The sequence below is a fragment of the Salvelinus fontinalis genome, chromosome 3, assembly GCF_029448725.1.
Source record: "Salvelinus fontinalis isolate EN_2023a chromosome 3, ASM2944872v1, whole genome shotgun sequence".
Lineage (NCBI taxonomy): Eukaryota > Metazoa > Chordata > Actinopteri > Salmoniformes > Salmonidae > Salvelinus > Salvelinus fontinalis.
The window spans coordinates 65581002-65606702 of NC_074667.1; the positions used below are offsets into that span (position 1 = coordinate 65581002).

Here is a 25701-nt window from a genome sequence, read left to right on the forward strand (position 1 = left end):
TGAGTTTTTCCTCACAAAAGGGCTTTATTACAGGCAGAAATTGTTTCAGTTGTCTGGGTGGCTGGTCTCTGTTTCATCAGCTGTCTGGGTGGCTGTTCTCAGACGATCCTGCATGTGGAGGTCCTGGGCTGGTCCGCGGTTGTAAGGCCGGTTGGACGTACTGCCTAATTCTCTAAAACGATGGAGGCAGCTTATGGCAAAGAAATTAACATTCAATTCTCTGGCAACAGCTCTGGTGGACATTCCTGCTGTCCGCATACCAATGGCACAAAAAGTTGATCATGTAAAACACTTACAATATAAAATAATGGTACAGGATTTATAAACATATCTTGTCTGCTAAATGAACAAGCCTACAGACTATAGCATGGAGCATAGCCAGATAACATAGTAGGCCAACTCATATTCTGTTCTTCTGAAATACATTTTCTTCATATAGTGTTTCGTTAGACCTAAAAGAAATGAGTTTATTGTGATGGTGTTTAATCAGGTGATTTATTACCCTTTAAAATGTAGATGATCCAAAGGTGAATCAGCTTGAATGGAGGCCTGGAGAAAATCAACATGTTAATGTCAATTACCGTGAGACCTGCAGTCTTTTGCTTGCCAATAATCAGCTGACAGAATATCATGACTGCCACAGCCCTGGCCAGACGCACCGGTTTGTGTCAAAAACTGCAATGCTCTCTTGCTTTTCACGGTTTCCCTGTGTGTATCAAGAATGGTCCTCCACCCAAAGGACATCCAACCAACTTGACACAACTGTGGGAAGCATTGGAGGCAACACGGGCCAGCATCCCTGTGGAACGCTCGACACCTTGTAGAGTCCATGACCCGACGAATTGAGGCTGTTCTGAGGGCAAAGGGGGGGTGTAAACTCAAGAAATACTGTGTTAAGTGATCAACTTCAATTTATAAAAAGGCAGGTACCAAATCGTGGACTCAGTCCAAGGTGCGTTATAGCGCAACGCACTTTTATAAAGCCATTTGCATTTGAAACCGCCATGCAGAGCGCTGAAAGCGTTCTCAGTGAAGGGTGGAAGATGCCTTTAAAAAGGCTGTAGTGACCTACGCTATAATGCGTCTTGGATTTAAAACCGACCAAAACTTTGAAAACGTTGTTTAGTTAAATTAAAGGAGGGTGGAAGATTTCACAGCGTGCCGTTTGTACCCCATCACTTCACAGCGTGCCGTTTGTACCCCATCATTTCACAGCGTGCCGTTTGTACCCCATCATTTCACAACGTGCCGTTTGTACCCCATCATTTCACAGCGTGCCGTTTGTACCCCATCATTTCACAGCGTGCCGTTTGTACCCCATCATTTCACAGCGTGCCGTTTGTACCCCATCATTTCACAGCGTGCCGTTTGTACCCCATCATTTCACAGCGTGCCGTTTGTACCCCATCATTTCACAGCGTGCCGTTTGTACCCCATCATTTCACAGCGTGCCGTTTGTACCCCATCATTTCACAGCGTGCCGTTTGTACCCCATCACTTCACAGCGTGCCGTTTGTACCCCATCATTTCACAGCGTGCCGTTTGTACCCCATCATTTCACAGCGTGCCGTTTGTACCCCATCACTTCACAGCGTGCCGTTTGTACCCCATCACTTCACAGCGTGCCGTTTGTACCCCATCATTTCACAACGTGCCGTTTGTACCCCATCATTTCACAGCGTGCCGTTTGTACCCCATCATTTCACAGCGTGCCGTTTGTACCCCATCATTTCACAGCGTGCCGTTTGTACCCCATCATTTCACAGCGTGCCGTTTGTACCCCATCACTTCACAGCGTGCCGTTTGTACCCCATCATTTCACAGCGTGCCGTTTGTACCCCATCATTTCACAGCGTGCCGTTTGTACCCCATCATTTCACAGCGTGCCGTTTGTACCCCATCATTTCACAACGTGCCGTTTGTACCCCATCACTTCACAGCGTGCCGTTTGTACCCCATCACTTCACAGCGTGCCGTTTGTACCCCATCATTTCACAGCGTGCCGTTTGTACCCCATCATTTCACAGCGTGCCGTTTGTACCCCATCATTTCACAGCGTGCCGTTTGTACCCCATCACTTCACAGCGTGCCGTTTGTACCCCATCATTTCACAGCGTGCCGTTTGTACCCCATCATTTCACAACGTGCCGTTTGTACCCCATCATTTCACAACGTGCCGTTTGTACCCCATCACTTCACAGCGTGCCGTTTGTACCCCATCACTTCACAGCGTGCCGTTTGTACCCCATCATTTCACAGCGTGCCGTTTGTACCCCATCATTTCACAGCGTGCCGTTTGTACCCCATCACTTCACAGCGTGCCGTTTGTACCCCATCACTTCACAGCGTGCCGTTTGTACCCCATCACTTCACAGCGTGCCGTTTGTACCCCATCATTTCACAGCGTGCCGTTTGTACCCCATCACTTCACAGCGTGCCGTTTGTACCCCATCATTTCACAGCGTGCCGTTTGTACCCCATCATTTCACAGCGTGCCGTTTGTACCCCATCACTTCACAGCGTGCCGTTTGTACCCCATCACTTCACAGCGTGCCGTTTGTACCCCATCACTTCACAGCGTGCCGTTTGTACCCCATCACTTCACAGCGTGCCGTTTGTACCCCATCATTTCACAGCGTGCCGTTTGTACCCCATCATTTCACAACGTGCCGTTTGTACCCCATCATTTCACAGCGTGCCGTTTGTACCCCATCATTTCACAACGTGCCGTTTGTACCCCATCACTTCACAGCGTGCCGTTTGTACCCCATCATTTCACAGCGTGCCGTTTGTACCCCATCATTTCACAGCGTGCCGTTTGTACCCCATCATTTCACAGCGTGCCGTTTGTACCCCATCACTTCACAGCGTGCCGTTTGTACCCCATCATTTCACAGCGTGCCGTTTGTACCCCATCACTTCACAGCGTGCCGTTTGTACCCCATCATTTCACAATGTGCCGTTTTTACCCCATCATTTCACAACGTGCCGTTGTACCCCATCATTTCACCTGCACCTTCGAGGACCGTCTTCAAATCAATAACACAGAAACTGATGTTGAATCCCAAGTCAACCCAAAGTAATACGGCCAAACTTCCACCTATCAAAACCTCAAAAAGCAACATGAATAATAACATTCGGGTTACAGCCAGGGTGATTATGACCAGGGTGATTATGACCAGGGTGATTATGACCAGGGTGATTATGACCAGGGTTACAACCAGGGTTGATTATGACCAGGGTTACAACCAGGGTTGATTATGACCAGGGTTACAACCAGGGTTGATTATGACCAGGGTTACAACCAGGGTTGATTATGACCAGGGTTACAACCAGGGTTGATTATGACCAGGGTTACAACCAGGGTTGATTATGACCAGGGTTACAACCAGGGTTGATTATGACCAGGGTTACAACCAGGGTTGATTATGACCAGGGTTACAACCAGGGTTGATTATGACCAGGGTTACAACCAGGGTTGATTATGACCAGGGTTACAGCCAGGGTTGATTATGACCAGGGTTACAGCCAGGGTGATTATGACCAGGGTTACAGCCAAGGTGATTATGACCAGGGTTACAGCCAGGGTGATTATGACCAGGGTTACAGCCAGGGTGATTATGACCAGGGTTATAGCCAGGGTGATTATGACCAGGGTTATAGCCAGGGTGATTATGACCAGGGTTGTAGCCAGGGTGATTATGACCAGGGTTACAGCCAGGGTGATTCTGACCAGGGTTGATTATGACCAGGGTTACAGTCAGGGTGATTATGACCAGGGTTACAGTCAGGGTGATTATGACCAGGGTTACAGCCAGGGTGATTATGACCAGGGTTGATTATGACCAGGGTTCCAGCCAGGGTGATTATGACCAGGGTTACAGTCAGGGTGATTATGACCAGGGTTACAGTCAGGGTGATTATGACCAGGGTTACAGTCAGGGTGATTATGACCAGGGTTACAGCCAGGGTGATTATGACCAGGGTTGATTATGACCAGGGTTACAACCAGGGTGATTATGACCAGGGTTATAGCCAGGGTGATTATGACCAGGGTTGATTATGACCAGGGTTACAGCCAGGGAGATTATGACCAGGGAGATTATGACCAGGGTTGATTACAACCAGGGTGATTATGACCAGGGTTACAACCAGGGTGATTATGACCAGGGTTACAACCAGGTGTGATTATGACCAGGGTTACAACCAGGGTGATTATGACCAGGGTTACAGTCAGGGTGATTATGACCAGGGTTGATTATGACCAGGGTTACAGCCAGGGAGATTATGACCAGGGTTACAGCCAGGGTGATTATGACCAGGGTTGATTATGACCAGGGTTACAGCCAGGGAGATTATGACCAGGGTTACAACCAGGGTGATTATGACCAGGGTTGATTATGACCAGGGTTAGTCAGGGTGATTATGACCAGGGTTACAGTCAGGGTGATTATGACCAGGGTTACAGTCAGGGTGATTATGACCAGGGTTACAACCAGGGTGATTATGACCAGGGTTACAACCAGGGTGATTATGACCAGGGTGATTATGACCAGGGTTACAACCAGGGTGATTATGACCAGGGTTACAGTCAGGGTGATTATGACCAGGGTTATAGTCAGGGTGATTATGACCAGGGTTACAGCCAGGGTGATTATGACCAGGGTTACAGCCTGGGTTACAAACAGGTTGATTATGACCAGGGTTACAAACAGGTTGATTATGACCAGGGTTACAGCCTGGGTGATTATGACCAGGGTTACATCCTGGGTGATTATGACCAGGGTTACAGCCTGGGTGATTATGACCAGGGTTACAGCCTGGGTGATTATGACCAGGGTTACAGCCTGGGTGATTATGACCAGGGTTACAGCCAGGTTGATTATGACCAGGGTTACAGCCAGGGTAATTATGACCAGGGTTACAGCCAGGGGGATTATGACCAGGGTGATTATGACCAGGCTTACAGCCAGGGTGATTATGACCTGGGTTACAACCAGGGGTGATTATGACCAGGGTTGATTATGACCAGGGTTACACAGCCAGGGTGATTATGACCAGGGTTACACAGCCAGGGTGATTATGACCAGGGTTACAGTCAGGGTGATTATGACCAGGGTTACAGTCAGGGTGATTATGACCAGGGTTACAGTCAGGGTGATTATGACCAGGGTTACAGTCAGGGTGATTATGACCAGGGTTACAGTCAGGGTGATTATGACCAGGGTTACAGTCAGGGTGATTATGACCAGGGTTACAACCAGGGTGATTATGACCAGGGTTACAGTGAGGGTGATTATGACCAGGGTGATTATAACCAGGGTTACAACCAGGGTGATTATGACCAGGGTTACAACCAGGGTTACAAACAGGTTGATTATGACCAGGGTTACAAACAGGTTGATTATGACCAGGGTTACAGCCTGGGTGATTATGACCAGGGTTACATCCTGGGTGATTATGACCAGGGTTACAGTCTGGGTGATTATGACCAGGGTTACAGCCAGTGATTATGACCAGGGTTGATTATGACCAGGTTGATTATGACCAGGCTTACAGCCAGGGTGATTATGACCAGGTTGATTATGACATAGGTTGATTATGACCAGGGTGATTATGACCAGGGTTACAGCCAGGGTGCTTATGACTAGGGTAATTATGACCAGGGTTACAGCCAGGGTGATTATGACCAAGGTTATAGCCAGGGTTGATTATGATCAGGCTTACAGCCAGGGTGATTATGACCAGGGTTACAGCCAGGGTGATTATGACCAGGGTTACAGCCAGGGTGATTATGACCAGGGTTACAGCCAGGGTGATTATGACCAGGGTTACAGTAAGTACTAGGAGTTGATTTCCACTCAGCAATAAATTAACCCCAAATCATCCTCGTCAGTCGTCGACCTTGCGAGCCAGCCGGGCAGAAAGTCCAGTGGTGTTCCACTGTGTTCTCGTTGGCCCTCTCACTCATCTGGTGGACCCTGGTGTTCCTGAAGCCCTGTTTGGTGATATAGTCCAACAGTTGCACTCTCAGAGACACCTCCTGGTGATAGTCACACGGACCAATAGGTGAAGGACACCTGGAAGTCACTGGAATCAATCATGTGTTTGATCCACGCTGTTAAGACACCCTCTCCAGTAGCGAGTGGACTTTGGTGGTGATGACGGCAACAAGGTTGGAGTACATGGACAGCTTCCTGGTTGACGAGCGCTTCCTGGTTGACGAGCGCTTCCTGGTTGACGAGCGCTTCCTGGGTGACGAGCGCTTCCTGGGTGACGAGCGCTTCCTGGGTGACGAGCGCTTCCTGGGTGACGAGCGCTTCCTGGGTGACGAGCGCTTCCTGGGTGACGAGCGCTTCCTGGTTGACGAGAGCTTCCTGGTTGACGAGAGCTTCCTGGTTGACGAGAGCTTCCTGGTTGACGAGAGCTTCCTGGTTGACGAGAGCTTCCTGGTTGACGAGAGCTCCACCACCTCCTCAAAATGTGTCCAGGGGGTAGAGGGGTTTAGTGTCGGTGAGAGACTGCATCAACGGCTCGATCTGGTAGAAGTCTGCCTCCGAAGAAGAAGGATATTACTTTAAAATGTCAAGACAAAGACACTGAAATGTTTATTTTATCTTAACATCCACGAGAAACACACTAAGAGGATAATCCCTGCTGGCTCAGATTCGAACCGGCAACCCTCCAGCTGCTGGCCCACCGCTCTAACCCCTAGGCTACCTGCTGGTTACTGGCCCACCGCTCCAACCCCTAGGCTACCTGCTGGTTACTGGCCCACCGCTCCAACCCCTAGGCTACCTGCTGGTTACTGGCCCACCGCTCCAACCCCTAGGCTACCTGCTGGTTACTGGCCCACCGCTCCAACCCCTAGGCTACCTGCTGGTTACTGGCCCACCGCTCCAACCCCTAGGCTACCTGCTGGTTACTGGCCCACCGCTCCAACCCCTAGGCTACCTGCTGGTTACTAGTCCAACACTCTAACCCCTAGGCTACCTGCTGGTTACTAGCCCAACACTCTAACCCCTAGGCTACCTGCTGGTTACTAGCCCACCGCTCTAACCACTAGGCTACCTGCTGGTTACTAGTCCACCGCTCTAACCCCTAGGCTACCTGCTGGTTACTAGTCCAACACTCTAACCCCTAGGCTACCTGCTGGTTACTAGTCCAACACTCTAACCACTAGGCTACCTGCTGGTTACTAGTCCAACACTCTAACCACTAGGCTACCTGCTGGTTACTAGTCCAACGCTCTAACCACTAGGCTACCTGCTGGTTACTAGTCCAACACTCTAACCACTAGGCTACCTGCTGGTTACTAGTCCAACACTCTAACCACTAGGCTACCTGCTGGTTACTAGCCCACCGCTCTAACCACTAGGCTACCTGCTGGTTACTAGTCCAGCGCTCTAACCACTAGGCTACCTGCTGGTTACTAGTCCAACACTCTAACCACTAGGCTACCTGCTGGTTACTAGTCCAACACTCTAACCACTAGGCTACCTGCTGGTTACTGGTCCAACACTCTAACCACTAGGCTACCTGCTGGTTACTAGTCCAACACTAACCACTAGGCTACCTGCTGGTTACTAGTCCAATGCTCTAACCACTAGGCTACCTGCTGGTTACTAGTCCAACACTCTAACCACTAGGCTACCTGCTGGTTACTAGTCCAACACTCTAACCACTAGGCTACCTGCTGGTTACTAGTCCAACACTCTAACCACTAGGCTACCTGCTGGTTACTGGTCCAACACTCTAACCACTAGGCTACCTGCTGGTTACTAGCCCACCACTCTAACCACTAGGCTACCTGCTGGTTACTAGTCCAACACTCTAACCACTAGGCTACCTGCTGGTTACTAGCCCACCACTCTAACCACTAGGCTACCTGCTGGTTACTAGTCCAACACTCTAACCACTAGGCTACCTGCTGGTTACTAGTCCAACGCTCTAACCACTAGGCTACCTGCTGGTTACTAGTCCAACACTCTAACCACTAGGCTACCTGCTGGTTACTAGTCCAGCGCTCTAACCACTAGGCTACCTGCTGGTTACTAGTCCAACACTCTAACCACTAGGCTACCTGCTGGTTACTAGTCCAACACTCTAACCACTAGGCTACCTGCTGGTTACTAGTCCAACACTCTAACCACTAGGCTACCTGCTGGTTACTAGTCCAACACTCTAACCACTAGGCTACCTGCTGGTTACTGGTCCAACACTCTAACCACTAGGCTACCTGCTGGTTACTAGCCCACCACTCTAACCACTAGGCTACCTGCTGGTTACTAGTCCAACACTCTAACCACTAGGCTACCTGCTGGTTACTAGCCCACCACTCTAACCACTAGGCTACCTGCTGGTTACTAGTCCAACACTCTAACCACTAGGCTACCTGCTGGTTACTAGTCCAGGAAGTTGAGGACGTAGTGGAAGAGGGGCCCATCTCTGTCGAAGTAGTTAGTGTCCCTGTCACATCAAAGATTGTCATATTCCCATTTCACGCAGACATACAGGTGTGTGCAGTGCATTCAGAAAGTATTCAGACCCCTTGACTTTTCCCACATTTTGTTACGTTACAGCCTTATTATAAAATGGATTAAATCATTTTTTCCCCCTCATCAATCATGCTGTGGGGAGGTTTTTTCAACGGCAGGTTCTGGGAGACTAGTCAGGATCGTGGGAAAGATAAACGGAACAAAGTACAGAGAGATCCTTGATGAAAAGCACTCTGGAGCAGGTTAAGACTGGGGAGAAGGTTCACCTTTCTACAGGTCAACGACCCAAAGCTCACAGCCAAGACAACGCAGGAGTGGCTTCGGGACAAGTCTCTGAATGTCCACGAGTGGCCCAGCCAGACTCCGGACTTAAATCCGATCTAACATCTCTGGAGAGACCTGAAAATAGCTGTGCAGCGACGCTCCCCATCCAACCTGACAGAGCTTGAGAGGATCTGCAGAGAAGAATGGGAGAAACTCCCCAAATACAGGTGTGCCAAGTTTGTAGTGTCATACCCAAGAAGACTCGAGGCTGTAATCGCGGCCAAAGGTGCTTCAACAAAGTACTGATTAAAGGGTCTGAATACTTATGCAAATGTGATATCAGTTATTTATTTTTTATACATTTGCACAATTTTCTAAAAAACTAAAACAGTTTTTGCTTTGTCATTATGGGGTATTGTGTGTAGATTAATTAGGGGGGAAAAAACTATTTCATCCATTTTAGAATAAGGCTGTAACGTAACAAAAATGTGGAACATTTTCCAAATGCACTGTATACCTACAGAACCGTGACAAAGTACCTGAGCGTTGCGTGTGGTGGGGAAGTCTCCGTGGAACATGGACCCCTAGCATGGAGTCAGGGTAGCGCTGCAGGGTGGCCTGGGACGTGGTGTACAGACAGCCACCCACGTTGAGGGTCACCGGGTCAGTCATCTATATAGACAGAGACAAAACACATTACAGTGCCTACAGAAAGCATCCATGGACTTAATCCACATTTTGGTGTCACAGCCGGAATACTGAACACTATTATTAAATTACACTTTGGATGGTGTATCAATACACCCAGTCACTACAAAGATACAGGCGTTCTTCATAACTCAGTTGCCAGAGAGGAAGGAAACCGCTCAGGGATTTTACCATGAGGCCAATGGTGACTTTAAAACAGTTACAGAGTTTAATGGCTGTGATAGGAGAAAACTGAGGATGGATCAACAACATTGTAGTTACTCCACAATACTAACCTAATTGACAGAGTGAAAAGAAGGAAGCCTGTACAGAATACAAATATTCCAAAACATGCATCCTGTTTGAAACAAGACACTAAAGTAATACTGCAAAAAATTTGGTAGAGCAATTAACTTTTTTGGCCTGAATACAAAGTGTTATGTTTGGGGTAAATCCAATACAACATATTACTGAGTACCACTCTCCATATTTTCAAGCATAGTGGTGGCTGCATCATGTTATGGGTATGCTTGTAATCGTTAAGGAGTGGAGAGTTTTTCAGGATAAAAAAATAAACTGAACGGAGCTAAGCACAGGAACAATCCTAGAGGAAGACCTGGTTGTCTGCTTTCTACCTGACACTGGGAGATTAATTCACTATTCAGCAAGACAATAATTTAAACCACAAGGCCAAATCTACACTGGAGTTGCTTATCAAGAAGACAGTGAATGTTCCTGAGTGGGCGAGTTACAGTTTGGACTTAAATCTAGTTGAAAATCTATGGCAAGATCTGAAAATTGTTGTCTAGCAATAATCAACAAAATATTTGACATTTCAAAAAAATGAATTTTAAAAACAATAAATGGGCAAATGTACAATCTATGTGTGGAAAGCTCTTACAGACTTACCAGAAAAACAGCAGTAATTGCAGCTTTTTCTACAAAGTATTGACTCAGGGGTGTGAATGGAAATGAGACATTTCTGTAATTCATTTGCAAACATGTTTTCATTTCGTCATTATGAGTTATTGTTTGTTGATGGGTGAGAAAAATAAAATATTCAGGCTGTAACAACTAAATGTGGAATCAGTCAAGGGGTGTGAATACTTTCTGAAGGCTCTGTATCAGTCAAGGGGTGTGAATACTTTCTGAAGGCTCTGTATCAGTCAAGGGGTGTGAATACTTTCTGAAGGCTCTGTATCAGTCAAGGGGTGTGAATACTTTCTGAAGGCTCTGTATCAGTCAAGGGGTGTGAATACTTTCTGAAGGCTCTGTATCAGTCAAGGGGTGTGAATACTTTCTGAAAGCTCTGTATCAGTCAAGGGGTATGAATACTTTCTGAAAGCTCTGTATCAGTCAAGGGGTATGAATACTTTCTGAAAGCTCTGTATCAGTCAAGGGGTGTGAATACTTTCTGAAAGCTCTGTATCAGTCAAGGGGTGTGAATACTTTCTGAAGGCTCTGTATCAGTCAAGGGGTGTGAATACTTTCTGAAGGCTCTGTATCAGTCAAGGGGTGTGAATACTTTCTGAAGGCTCTGTATCAGTCAAGGGGTGTGAATACTTTCTGAAGGCTCTGTATCAGTCAAGGGGTGTGAATACTTTCTGAAGGCTCTGTATCAGTCAAGGGGTGTGAATACTTTCTGAAGGCTCTGTATCAGTCAAGGGGTATGAATACTTTCTGAAGGCTCTGAATCAGTCAAGAGGTGTGAATACTTTATGAAGGCTCTGTAAAGACAGCCATCTACAGGAGACAGAAAGAGAAACAAACTGGCAGTGTAAATCCTGGGTCAAATGTCTCGCCTGGCCCAAGGCCCGTTTGTGCCGTCTCGCCTGGCCCAAAGGCCCGTTTGTGCCGTCTCGCCTGGCCCAAAGGCCCGTTTGTGCCGTCTCGCCTGGCCCAAGGCCCGTTTGTGCCGTCTCGCCTGGCCCAAGGCCCGTTTGTGCCGTCTCGCCTGGCCCAAGGCCCGTTTGTGCCGTCTCGCCTGGCCCAAGGCCCGTTTGTGCCGTCTCGCCTGGCCCAAGGCCCGTTTGTGCCGTCTCGCCTGGCCCAAGGCCCGTTTGTGCCGTCTCGCCTGGCCCAAGGCCCGTTTGTGCCGTCTCGCCTGGCCCAAGGCCCGTTTGTGCCGTCTCGCCTGGCCCAAAGGCCCGTTTGTGCCGTCTCGCCTGGCCCAAAGGCCCGTTTGTGCCGTCTCGTCTGGCCCAAGGCCCGTTTGTGCCGTCTCGTCTGGCCCAAGGCCCGTTTGTGCCGTCTCGCCAACTGGATCATATATGTTAATGGTAGCCAACTGTTAGACCTATTCATCGTCACATAACAGCACAAACAGATCTGGGACCAGGCTGCCACTGACCTATTCTAACTGTTGTAGCCCATTTCACAACACATGGATTGTCACGTACTCTTATAGACGCTCACCATTTATCCCCAGTCTCCATCTGCACCACTGTGTTGTAGTGAATATTCCTATTCACAACCATACGGCCCGCACCGCCACCCTCGTCCCCGGGTGAACAGAGGCAGGGTGGAACGAAGGGCTGTTCCGTCTGTCATTCCACTGTCTTTTCTTGTCACACCTGGGACCTGTTCAACAAAACAAGCGGACCCTGCAGAAGTCAGAGAGAGAAAAAGAGTCAGGGATGAAGAACTGTCAACAAGACATTAATAGATTCGTCTGATTTGGCCCTTATCAAAAATTCAATATAGCGAGTAGGGCTGGGCGATATGGCCAAAATATCATATAATGGTATTTGTCACATTTTTTTAATGGTATTTTATGTTTTTGATTAATAAAAGTTCTAAATTTGCTTCATGAGTAGTGCTAGGGTGGCAACACATATATACTACATTATTTCAAAATGGGACTTTCTCCACTCTGATTGTTTTATACTGTTCAATTCAACAATCATTTCCTGCACTCATTTGAGATCATTACCACACTGCCACAATACAGGCAATAATACTAGGCCTTATTTTAAACCAAATGTTGCAATAGAGATTTACATCGGAACACTTGGGTGAACTTTTGGAATCATGAAAATATAATGTTGGCCCAACACCTCCCCCTTAACCAGACCCAGAGAGCTGGAGGTGGAGAGAGACATATCAGACCTCTGGACTGTAGTGAGACAACATCTACAGGAGAAAGAGAAGAACAGAGCACTAGAGAATCAGACCGCTGGAGGAGAGGATCAGACTGCTGGAGGAGAGGATCAGACTGCTGGAGGAGAGAGGGTGAGGGGGATGGAGGGAGAGGGTGGGGGGGATGGAGGGAGAGAATCAGACTGCTGGAGGAGAGGGTGAGGGGGATGGAGGAGAGAATCAGACTGCTGGAGGAGAGGGTGAGGGGGATGGAGGGAGAGAATCAGACTGCTGGAGGAGAGGGTGAGGGGGATGGAGGAGAGGATCAGACTGCTGGAGGAGAGAGGGTGAGGGGGATGGAGGGAGAGAATCAGACTGCTGGAGGAGAGGGTGAGGGGGATGGAGGAGAGGACCAGACTGCTGGAGGAGAGGGTGAGGGGGATGGAGGAGAGGATCAGACTGCTGGAGGAGAGGGTGAGGGGGATGGAGGAGAGGATCAGACTGCTGGAGGAGAGGGTGAGGGGGATGGAGGAGAGGATCAGACTGCTGGAGGAGAGGATGAGGGGGATGGAGGAGAGGATCAGACTGCTGGAGGAGAGGATGAGGGGGATGGAGGAGAGGATCAGACTGCTGGAGGAGAGGATGAGGGGGATGGAGGAGAGGATCAGACTGCTGGAGGAGAGGATGAGGGGGATGGAGGAGAGGATCAGACTGCTGGAGGAGAGGGTGAGGGGGATGGAGGAGAGGGTGAGGGGGATGGCGTGTGACAGAGAACAACCCACTAGAGAGGTGGCCACCCCCAGAGAAGCCAGCAGAACAGCCCACCTCAGCTCCAGACAAAAGTCTAGACACCATAGCAGAAGTCCACCCCTGACCATAGCGTCAAAATCACAGAGGGACAGACCCTTCTGAGCACCCCCCCCCCTGAGCACCCCCCCTCCTAAAAACCACCCCACACCCACTGAGGCCATACACAAGACACAGATTGTACTCCTTATGGACTCAAACTGGAAATATATACAAGAGGTTCTAAACTCTGGTGTCCAAACACCCAGCGCCCTAGACCTTCTGTCTGAGGACCAACAAAGGTCACCCAGCCACATAATAATACACACAGGCACAAATGACCATAGGCCCCAGCAGGAAAGTGAGGGATTGAAAAAGCTTCTTCTACGTTCCCCAGCGCACAAGTGGTTTTCTCCACCCTGCTACCATACAGCAGGTAAACGCAAGCATTTCCCGTCACTGTGCCTCAAAACCAAATGTTTTCCTGGCCCACCACTCCACCCTGGACTTGAACAGCCTTTACAACCAGGTCCACCTCTACAAGGCAGCAGTGCCCACCTTCGCCCGGACTCTAAAGGACATCGCTCTCAAACTCAGCCCCAACACTTCACACCGGAGCAACAAATCAATAGACACGCCGCCCAGACCAGCGAGACACTCCCAGACCTCCATTTTAGAGAACCCACGCCGAGAGGATCCATCCATACATCCAGACCACAACACCACCACCAGCCACATCCACACCCCCACCAAACACCGCCCCCCCAAGTCAACCATGCCCACACCCCATTTAGGACCCCTCAGATCAGACCTATGACCCTCCCATGCCCCCCACTCCCACAAAGAGGGCCTCAACATGGAAGTCACACATACACCCAGGCCGTGAGCAGGCAAACAGGCCCCAACCCCCACTCTTTACACTAGCCCAAGCCAATGGAATATCCCAGGCCTGAGGTCATCTGCCTTTATGGAACACAAAGCCTTCACCATCTCATCCTGGAATATCCAGGGCCTGAGGTCATCTGTCTTTATGGAACACAAAGCCTTCACCATCTCATCCTGGAATATCCCGGGCCTGAGGTCATCTGTCTTTGGCCTGAAGAGCAGGAACCTGGACTTCACCAAAGAAATCAGAAATACAGACATTGTCATCCTACAAGAAACATGGTATAGAGGAGATGGACCCACTGGTTGCCCTCTAGGTTACAGAGAGCTGGTAGTCCCATCCACCAAACTACCAGGTGGGTGGTATAGAGGAGACGGACCCACTGGTTGTCCTCTAGGTTACGGAGAGCTGGTAGTCCCATCCACCACACTACCAGGTGGGTGGTATAGAGGAGACAGACCCACTGGTTGCCCTCTAGGTTACAGAGAGCTGGTAGTCCCATCCACCACACTGCCAGGTGGGTGGTATAGAGGAGACAGACCCACTGGTTGTCCTCTAGGTTACAGAGAGCTGGTAGTCCCATCCACCAAACTACCAGGTGGGTGGTATAGAGGAGACAGACCCACTGGTTGCCCTCTAGGTTACAGAGAGCTGGTAGTCCCATCCACCAAACTACCAGGTGTGAAACAGGGAAGAGACTCACATTATGCTAATTTGGTATAGCTAACTCACATCATTAAATTAATCAAAACAGGAACATTTTACATTTGGCTAGAAATTCAAAAGGAAATGATCTCAACAGAGAAAAATGTCCTCCTGTGTGCTACCTATATCCCCCCACTAGAATCCCCATACTTTAATGAAGACAGCTTCTCCATCCTGGAGGGGGAAATCAATCATTTCCAGGCCCAGGGACATGTACTAGTCTGTGGTGACCTAAATACCAGAACTGGACAAGAACCTGACACCCTCAGCACACAGGGACAAACACCTGCCTGGAGGTGACAGCATTCCCTCCCCCATATGCCCCCCTAGACACAACTATGACAACATAACCAACAAAAACAGGTCACAACTCCTGCAGCTGTTGCATGCTGGGTATGTACCTAGTCTTGGGGAAATCCTCTGCGTTATCATTAACAGCAGACTCGTACATTTCCTCAGTGAAAACAATGTCCTGAGCAAAAGTCAAATTGGCTTTTTACCAAATTATCATACAACAGACCACGTATTCACCCTGCACACCCTAACTGACAAAAAAAACTAAACAAAAGCAAAGTCTTCTCATGCTTTGTTGATTTCAAAAAAGCCTTAGACTCAATTTTGCATGAGGGTCTGCTATACAAATGGATGGAAAGTGGTGTTGGGGGTAAAACATACATTATAAAATCCATGTAAAAACAACAAGTGTTTGGTTAAAATTGGCAAAAAACAAAAATGTCTTCCTGTGGGGTGAAACAGGGATCCAGCTTAAGCCCCACCCTCTTCAACATATATATCAACGTATTGTCGAGGGCACTAGAACAGTCTGCAGCACCCGGCCTCACCCTACTAGAATCTGAAGTCAAATGTCTACTGTTTGCTGATGATCTGGTGCTTCTGTCCCCAACCAAGGAGGGCCTACAGCAGCACCTAGATCTTCTGCACAGATTCTGTCAGACCTGGGCCCTGACAGTAAATCTCAGTAAAACCAAAATAATGGTGTTCCAAAAAAGGTCCAGTTTCCAGGACCACAAATACAAATTCCATCTAGACAGCGTTTCCCTAGAGCACACAAAAACACGATATATACCTCGGCCTAAACATCAGCGCCACAGGTAACTTCCACAAAGCTGTGAACGATCTGAGAGACAAGGCAAGAAGGACCATCTACGCCATCAAAAGGAACATAAAATTCAACATACCAATTAGGATCTGGCTAAAAATACTTGAATCATTTATAGAACCCATTTCCCTTTCTGGTATTGAGGTCTGGGGTCCGCTCACCAACCAAGAATTCACAACAACAAAAATGGGCCAAACATCAAATTGAGACTCTGCATGCAGAGTTCTGCAAACATATCCTCCGTGTACAACGTAAAACACCAAATAATGCACGCAGAGCAGAATTAGGCCGATACCCGCTAATTATCAAAACACAGAAAAGAGCCGCTAAATTCTACAACCACCTGAAAGGAAGCGATTCCCAAACAAAGCCATCACCTACAGAGAGATGAACCTGGAGAAGAGTCCCCTAACCAAGCTGGTCCTGGGGCTCTGTTCACAAACACACCTCACAGAGCCCCAGGACCCCCAGGACAGCAACACAACAGACCCCCAGGACAGCAACACAACTAGACCCAACCAAATCAAGAGAAAACAAAAAGATAATTACTTGACACATTGGAAAGAATTAACAACAAATAACAAAGCAAACTAGAATGCTATTTGGCCCTAAACAGAGAGTACACAATGGCAGAATACCCTTTTGTACATCATTACAACACTGTATCTAGACAATATGACATTTATAATGTCTTTATTCCTTTTCAACTTCTGTGAGTGTAATGTTTACGGTTCATTATTTCACTTTGTATATTATTTAATTTGGGCTAGATCAAAAGTGGTGGCTAGAAACGATCCACACACAGAGCCTTCAGAAAGTATTCACACCCCTTGACTGATAGAGAGCCTTCAGAAAGTATTCACACCCCTTGACTGATACAGAGCCTTCAGAAAGTATTCACACCCCTTGACTGATACAGAGCCTTCAGAAAGTATTCACACCCCTTGACTGATACAGAGCCTTCAGAAAGTATTCACACCCCTTGACTGATACAGAGCCTTCAGAAAGTATTCACACCCCTTTGACTTATTCCACATTTAGTTGTTACAGCCTGAATTCAAAATGGATTAAATGGATAATGTTTCTTACCCGTCTACACACAATAGACGACACACAATAATGATAAAGTTAACATGTTTTTTTTTAGAAATGTTTGCAAATGTATTGAAAATTAAATACAGAAATCTAATTTACATAAGTTTTCACACCCCTGAGTCAATACTTTGTAGAAGCACCTTAGGCAGCGATTACAGCTGTGAGTCTTTCTGGGTAAGTCTCTAAGAGCTTTACACACCTGGATTGTGCAATATTTGCCCATTATTCTTTTCAACATTCTTCAAGCTCTGTCAAATTGGTTGTTGATCATTCCTAGACAACCATTTTCGGGTCTTGCCATAGATTTAAGTCCAAACTGTAACTCGCCACTCAGGAATAATTCACTGTCTTCTTGGTAAGCAATTACAATATAGATTTGGCCTTCTGTTTAAGGTTATTGTCCTGCTAAAATGTGAATTAATTTCCAATTTAACCTTTATTCAACTAGGCAAGTCAGTTAAGAATAAATTCTTATTTTCAATGACGGCCTAGGAACAGTGGGTTAACTGCCTTGTTCAGGGGCAGAACGACGGATTTGTACCTTGTCAGCTCAGGGATTCAATCTTGCAACCTTTCGGTTACAAGTCCAATGCTCTAACCACTAGGATACCTGCTGGTTACTAGTCCAAAGCTCTAACCACTAGGCCACCTGCTGGTTACTAGTCCAAAGCTCTAACCACTAGGCTACCTGCTGGTTACTGTCCCAAAGCTCTAACCACTAGGCTACCTGCTGGTTACTAGTCCAAAGCTCTAACCACTAGGCTACCTGCTGGTTACTAGTCCAAAGCTCTAACCACTAGGCTACCTGCTGGTTACTAGTCCAAAGCTCTAACCACTAGGCTACCTGCTGGTTACTAGTCCAAAGCTCTAACCACTAGGCTACCTGCTGGTTACTGTCCCAAAGCTCTAACCACTAGGCTACCTGCTGGTTACTAGTCCAAAGCTCTAACCACTAGGCTACCTGCTGGTTACTGGTCCAACACTCTAACCACTAGACTACCTGCTGGTTACTAGTCCAACACTCTAACCACTAGGCTACCTGCTGGTTACTAGTCCCAACGCTCTAACCACTAGGCTACCTGCTGGTTACTAGTCCAACGCTCTAACCACTAGGCTACCTGCTGGTTACTGGCCCAACGCTCTAACCACTAGGCTACCTGCTGGTTACTAGTCCAACGCTCTAACCATTAGGCTACCTGCTGGTTACTGGTCCAAAGCTCTAACCACTAGGCTACCTGCTGGTTACTAGTCCAACGCTCTAACCATTAGGCTACCTGCTGGTTACTAGTCCAACGCTCTAACCACTAGGCTACCTGCTGGTTACTAGTCCAACGCTCTAACCACTAGGCTACCTGCTGGTTACTAGCCCAACACTCTAACCACTAGGCTACCTGCTGGTTACTGGCCCAACGCTCTAACCATTAGGCTACCTGCTGGTTACTGGTCCAAAGCTCTAACCACTAGGCTACCTGCTGGTTACTAGTCCAACGCTCTAACCATTAGGCTACCTGCTGGTTACTAGTCCAACGCTCTAACCACTAGGCTACCTGCTGGTTACTGGCCCAACGCTCTAACCACTAGGCTACCTGCTGGTTACTAGTCCAACGCTCTAACCACTTGGCTACCTGCTGGTTACTGGCCCAACGCTCTAACCACTAGGCTACCTGCTGGTTACCAGCCCACCGCTCTAACCACTAGGCTACCTGCTGGTTACTGGCCCACCGCTCTAACCACTAGGCTACCTGCTGGTTACTAGCCCACCGCTCTAACCATTAGGCTACCCTGCCGCCCAATGCCGAATAGCCTGAAGCCACAGGGCTCTTCTCGCAGGCTCCACTTCCCTACATGGGAGCATTGCAATCCATAGGTCGGGAATTTTGACATTGAACAACACAACAGCTTTTCAGCATGTTTGGTTTTTTCTGTATAACAAAAAAATCTACGAGGAAGTTGTCTCTTTTACAATGAGAAAGAATGTTTGTTTTCCTAATCAAGGAGAACTCCTTATTATTACGTGAATATCGACTGAGTATCCGAAATAGTTCAGAACAGGTTGTGCATAGATCATAATGACATTGTGACGTTTTTGGTTTTCGGCAAGCGTTTTTTCAGCTGTTTGGCACAAGAGGCTATGGCGTCTCAAGATGGACAAACAGTACTACTGCCGTTTTGTAATGTTTTATTTTAATGTAAATTTTACATCCCTGTTAGTGAGCATTTCTCCTTTGTCAAGATAATCCATCCACCTGATGGGTGTGGCATATCAAGAAGCTGATTAAACAGCATGAACATTACACAGGTGCACCTTGTGCTGGGGACAATGTCACGCAACACTATGCCACGGATGTCTCAAGTTGAGGGAGTGTGCAATTAGCATGCTGACTGGAAGAATGTCCATCAGAGCTGTTGCCAGAGAATTTCTCTACCATAAGCCACTTTTAGGGATTTGGCAGTATGTCCAACCATCCTCACAACCGCAGACCACGTGTAACCACGCCAGCTCAGGACCTCTACATCCGGCTTCTTCAACTGCGGGATTGTCTGAAGGGCGCGAGGGGGATGAGTATTTCTGTCTGTAAGTCTTTTTGTGGGGAAAAACTCATTTGGATTGGCTGGGCCTGGCTCCCCAGTGGGTGGGACTATGCCCTCCCAGGCACACCCATGGCTGCACCCCTGCCCAGTCATATGAAATCCATAGATTAGGACCTAATGAATTTATTTAAAGCACCGCCAGCATTCAAAAGTGACCAAACATCAGCCAGGAAGCATAGGAACTGAGAAGTGGTCTGTGGTCACCACCTGCAGAATCACTCCTTTTTTGGGGGTGTCTTGCTAATTGCCTATAATTTCCACCTTTTGTCTATTCCATTTGCACAACAGCATGTGAAATTTATTGTCAATCAGTGTTGCTTCCTAAGTGGACAGTTTGATTTCACAGAAGTGTGATTGACTTGGAGTTACATTGTGTTGTTTAAGTGTTCCCTTTATTTTTTTGAGCAGTGTATATATATATATATATATATATATATGTGTGTAGTTTAGTGCCACATTTTTTGGGGTAAATATGGGGTGATAATATTCTGATCTTCTTATATCTCTCAAGATATAGGCCTGACACTTCCTTTAGATGGAAAAATAGTCAAAAAATCGATGTATGAATCTGTTTTTCAATGCGTTTCTATGGGCTAATAGCAGTAAGGCCAAATTCAATGTTTTATCAAGTATTTGTTTTCTAACTAAAAGGGGTCCTAAAATTTAAATAGCTAAATGTTCCTTGGTATGACCATCTTAAAACAATTCCACAAGTTAGCTTAGATCGTTTTCATGCACATTTTTTTTAACTTGAGAAATACTGCACCAAACATCTTAGGACTAAAATTACGCGACTAAGATATACGACAAAAACGTCCAAATATATATGATTTCTTGAGGAAGTGTATACTGGCTACGGTGTCTCAAAATTGATAAATGACATTTAGGGGAAAAAAAGCTACCTCGGCTGCCTCCTTCATTTAATCAGATGGCTCATTCATCACAAAGCCCACTGATATTGCCAACTACTTTAATTACTTTTTCATTGGCAAGATAAGCAAACTTACCGATGATATGCCAGCAACAAACGCTGACACTACACATCCAAGTATATCTGGCCAAATTATGAAAGAGTAGAATTGTACTTTTGAATTCCGTAAAGTCAGTGTGGAAGAGGTGAAAAAAAGTACTGTCTATTAACAATGACAAGCCACCTGGGTCTGACAATATGGATGGATAATAGCAGACGATATCGACACTCCTATTTGTCACATCTTCAATTTAAGCCGACTAGAAAGCGTGTGCCCTCAGGCCTGGAGTGCAGTTAGTCATTCCGCCACCCAAGAATAGTAAAGCCCCCTTTACTGGCTCAAACAGACAACCCGTTAGCAAACATTTCTTCCGCTGCCCGGGCACAACTATTTGTTATGGAGCCGAAGTCTACGCCCCTTCGTCAGGTGATTGGTCAAGAGGAGAGATTCTTCAATAAAATCTTTGTTGTCTTTCAACGAGAGAACTTGTTCTCATGCAATATTTTTCATTGATAGAAATACTGTCACCAAACATCTTAGTTAGATGTCAAATTGCGCGACTAACATCTTTTCGGCAGAAACGTCCAAATGAATGACATATTTCTTGAGTTACCTTAATTCAGACTATTTTTAATAAAGTGAATATTGGCTACGGCGTCTCAAAATAGACAAACGGTACCATTGACGCTTTCCCCCTAGTATTTCAAGCAAATGGCTTTGTTTCAAACTCACCTCACCTTATGCCCTTGGGGGAAACACCGCGGCCATATTTGTCGTTGGTCCAACATTTAGCCAAGCAAGGGGTGTTCGCAATGTAAGCCACTCAGCCCTCGTTTTTGATCGAGTTTGCGAGTTTAACATTATTTTAACTTCGGGGCCTGAAATGCCCCATATTTCTTTCGCGATGATTGTACATCCGCTAAGAAAAGTCCGCCAAAATTTAAAACATCAATGTCAATATGGAGAAGTTAACATACAAGTCTAAGTACAAACAAATGTAAATAAATTGGAAATTGTGCTACTAATGCACATTATGGCAGAAACACGTCTTGTAAAAGTAATTATGTTTTTGTTTAGTTAGTTTTTGGAAATTGTAGAAATAAAACATGTTCCTTCTTGAGAAGTTCCAGATAGGCAGGCTAAAGTTAGTTAGCTAATTCATTTGCTAGCTATCATACAGTAGGCGTATATTAATAATGCTATATTTAATATAAGTAGACATGCAATCATAATTGACTGTAGCGCATATAAAGCACCCACAATCTACCGGTGGCTGAAAACAAAATAATCGCGGGACGAATTTCAAGTGTATACTCGTCAGACGTGTCCACTTAATTTGAGGGCTGAGGGGATAGGGTGCGTCGTTAAAGTGTTTGTAATGCAACATCAGTCTTTTAAGGGAGTGTGCGAGAACATTCGTTCTGGTCAGCTAGGCGCTAGCCGAACTGAAGCATGCCGACTCATTTAGTCCATTATAGGGATAATAGCTAGCCAGCCGTGCTAATTATCACAGGTAACTAGTTAGCTAGCTAAACTCCCAATAACAAAAATAGCAAAAACGAGTACATTTACAGACAATAGTAAGTGATGTTTTAAGCTCTTAATAGTACCGTTAACTAGCTAGTTACATCCATGATTTGAAGCTGGGATACAAACAGCAGGGGATGTTAGCCAGTTAACATTAGTTAGCTAACAAACAAATACTCGTTAGTTGCACACTAGCTAACTGTGCGATCGCCCTTTCTAAAGAACATTTGATCATGAACTAGGTTTGAGATTAATTTACCCAACCTGTTTTCGATGTTGCATTTGTTCCTCTGTAGTTAGATAAGATGGGATCCATGCTGAAGCAGTGAGTTGGTTAGTCGGACATTTAAACCATGGCACCAACATCAAAGAAGATGCTTCGACAAATATGGTTCAGTTTGGCTCCGCTACCTGTGCCACAAAAATTGTGACTAGACAACCAACCAACCATCAACAACATTGTAGCTAACCAAGAACTTCCAGCTGGATGGTTCCTAGTTCTGTGGCGAGTTAGCCTGAGTCTGTATGCTATCAGAGAAGGAGAGGCGAAGCGAGAGCTTTTACTCCGACAAAAAATATGTCCACGAATATAAGGCCACGAAGTGAGGGGGGAAAAATGTCATCGCTAATTTGTTACGTGAGGCTTATTTGATCGAATTAAAGTTTCATAATGATTAAGTTGTTACGAATGCACTGTAAATAGTGGACACTGTGGCCTTCCGGCAACTTTGGAGAAAAACAATTAACGTTATATTGGAGTTGTGTCTGTTGTCATAGAGATATAAGGGATAATCATGGATATAGCCTGTTTTAGCATGGACATTGCCATTGATCGCTTCCTTATTTTTAAAGTAGTAAACTGGGTGGGTTTTCATGCGTTGGGAGCAATCAGCCAGTGAAGAAAATTAACTACTTAAAAAATGTTGTCACAGACGTTAAAATAGCAAAGACACAAAGATCAGTTTATGTATCTCTATGGTCTGTTGTTCACAGCGTATCTGCCGTTTCATTGGATAGAATGGTCCCACCTGATCTCGGCTCCTCCCGCCTGCCATCCATGTTTGAGGACATGTATTTCCATTGTTACAGCAGTCACTCGAATAGCTTGTCAATATAATAGGCAATCATTGCTGATATACGCAATTGCGAAGCAGGCAAGAATAACAAAGTACTTCCGGGTCACAGCTTTTTGGAACGGTTCAGAATAAATCCTGTTCTTATACCATGTAAATTAATAATTATGGAAATATATTATACTTCTTATCATAAAAGTATTTCTATAAGATATTGGTTTATTTAAAAAATGTTCAAGCCTAAATGGCCATTTTTGTGTCCTGAGTGTTACTGACTGCAATGGACAAGTGTTTTTCAAGACAAGCCATGTATCCTGAAATTCTTCATCTGAAATCAATTGAATAATTGTTTTTCTCCAACCGTGGGTCCTGCTCATTCCCACCTACCTTGGCTACTCTGGTCATGGATCCCTTCCCCCTTTTACTATTTTACCTTTATTTAACTAGGCAAGTAAAGTAAAGAACAAATTCTTATTTACAATGACAGCAATATGCATGTCCAAAATAAAGAAAAAAAACTACTGAACATCCTGCAGTACGAATGGGATTACAATGTTTCCTAAAGTGTATTTTATAATTATCAATATTAACAGTAGAATGATACAGGTTTATTTTATTGGTGTTACTGTTGAACTATCTAGTAATCATTCCTTTTAATGCGGTTAATAGTCAATGCTATAATACTTGTGCTAGTCATTTTTTTTTGTTATGGTTAAACAAAATTCTAAGTCACCTAACAGTTTCTAAATAACATTTTACAAATTTTGACCATTTGTATAATTGACCATCTTCATTGCGGGACTTTTACTTAAGGGAAATTGTCGAGGTCAAGGTCTTATTCTTCCTAGGTCCTTACTCATTACGGCATTTAGTAGCTTTTGTCAAGGGCGTCACGTGCGTTTACATGACACCTCCCCTTCCGCACTGTCAAACATGTAACACCTCGTCTACAAAGATATTAGAACTACAGCTAGATCCTGGGCTGGATTAGCTTGTAAGTGAAAATCCATTTGTCCCCCTAGTTGATCAATGTAATCAACATGTACATTTGTCATTTAGCTGCTACTTGGGGATAAAAACAGCAATATTTCAAGACTGATAAAATGGGAGTTTTATTTCTGTAACAGAACAATTTACAGCAATAAAATACAGTCTGAAGATGTTACAACAAGAAATACACTTCCTTACAAACCACAATGTATTCTTCTTCTTCGAGAGTTTCTTTTCATCAATGGATCAATGACAGATCCCTACTAGACAAGACTTGATGAGTTGGTTTACTTGACATCACTGTCTTATCTGTCCACCATCCAATCAGGAAACAGAAGAGCAAGTAATTGTAGGTATTAATGTATCTGAATAAGGACAATGTTCCTGTCGCCACGTGATGTTCCTGTAGTGATGCGTGTGTATATTTACTGGTAAATTGACATGGGAGGATGGGGGGGAATAAGTACTTCCTGCAGTACTTACTATTGTAGAAGTCAATACTTAGAAGGTAAATAAGTTTGGTCTGCAAGGAACGGAGGGGTGAGAAGGAGACATTTGGTATGTTTACATATTCAAGACCTTCTTGACTGAGAAGATGATGTCTTTGATCTGAGGTACACTGTGATCCTCCAGGATCTTAGCGTAGGGCATGGGGATGTCTACACCGGTCACGCGGACTGCAGGGGCATCCAGGTAGTTGAAGGCTGGGCCTGGAAACAGGACAGATCATTTTATAACATAGACCCTGAGAATGGCTTGTGTGTTTTTTAACAGTCATAACTCTCAGAACACACACCCATGTATGTATTCCTACAATTGGCATAATAAACTTCAGCTTGCTTATAGGGCTGTTTTCCCAGATACATATTAAACCTACTAGTCCACAGATGAAGCCTACTAGTCCACAGATGAAGCCTACTAGTCCACAGATGAAGCCTACTAGTCCACAGATGAAGCCTACTAGTCCACAGATGAAGCCTACTAGTCCACAGACGAAGCCTACTAGTCCACAGATGAAGCCTACTAGTCCACAGATGAAGCCTACTAGTCCACAGATGAAGCCTACTAGTCCACAGTTGAAGCTTACTAGTCCACAGATGAAGCCTACTAGTCCACAGATGAAGCCTACTAGCCTACTAGTCCACAGATGAAGCCTACGAGCCTACTAGTCCACAGATGAAGCCTACTAGTCCACAGATGAAGCCTACTAGTCCACAGATGAAGCCTAGTGTGCAGAAGTAATCTGGGAAAAATGCACATAAAGCTCTTATCACTAGGTTTGAAGGCAATGACATAAGTCAACCCATCCACATACAATGCATTCAGAAAGTATTCAGACCCATTGACTTTTTCCACATTTTGTTACATTACAACCTTATTCAAAAAATGTATTAAATAATTTTTTCCCCCTCAAATCGACACACAATAC

The 25701-nt window shown here is 45.8% G+C and overlaps 1 protein-coding gene and 1 pseudogene across 1 annotated transcript; both read right to left on the minus strand.

Annotated features, from left to right (window-relative positions):
- Positions 1 to 5523, minus strand: LOC129851582 (circumsporozoite protein-like; the record flags this gene model as incomplete). Its single annotated transcript, XM_055918192.1, is given in 2 exon segments — positions 1 to 3838; positions 4413 to 5523. Coding segments are annotated over 2 exon segments (1455 nt in total), but the record flags the coding sequence as incomplete, so codon positions are not given.
- Positions 5521 to 25072, minus strand: LOC129851583 (uncharacterized; annotated as a pseudogene).
- Between the last annotated feature and the right edge of the window lie 629 nt (positions 25073 to 25701).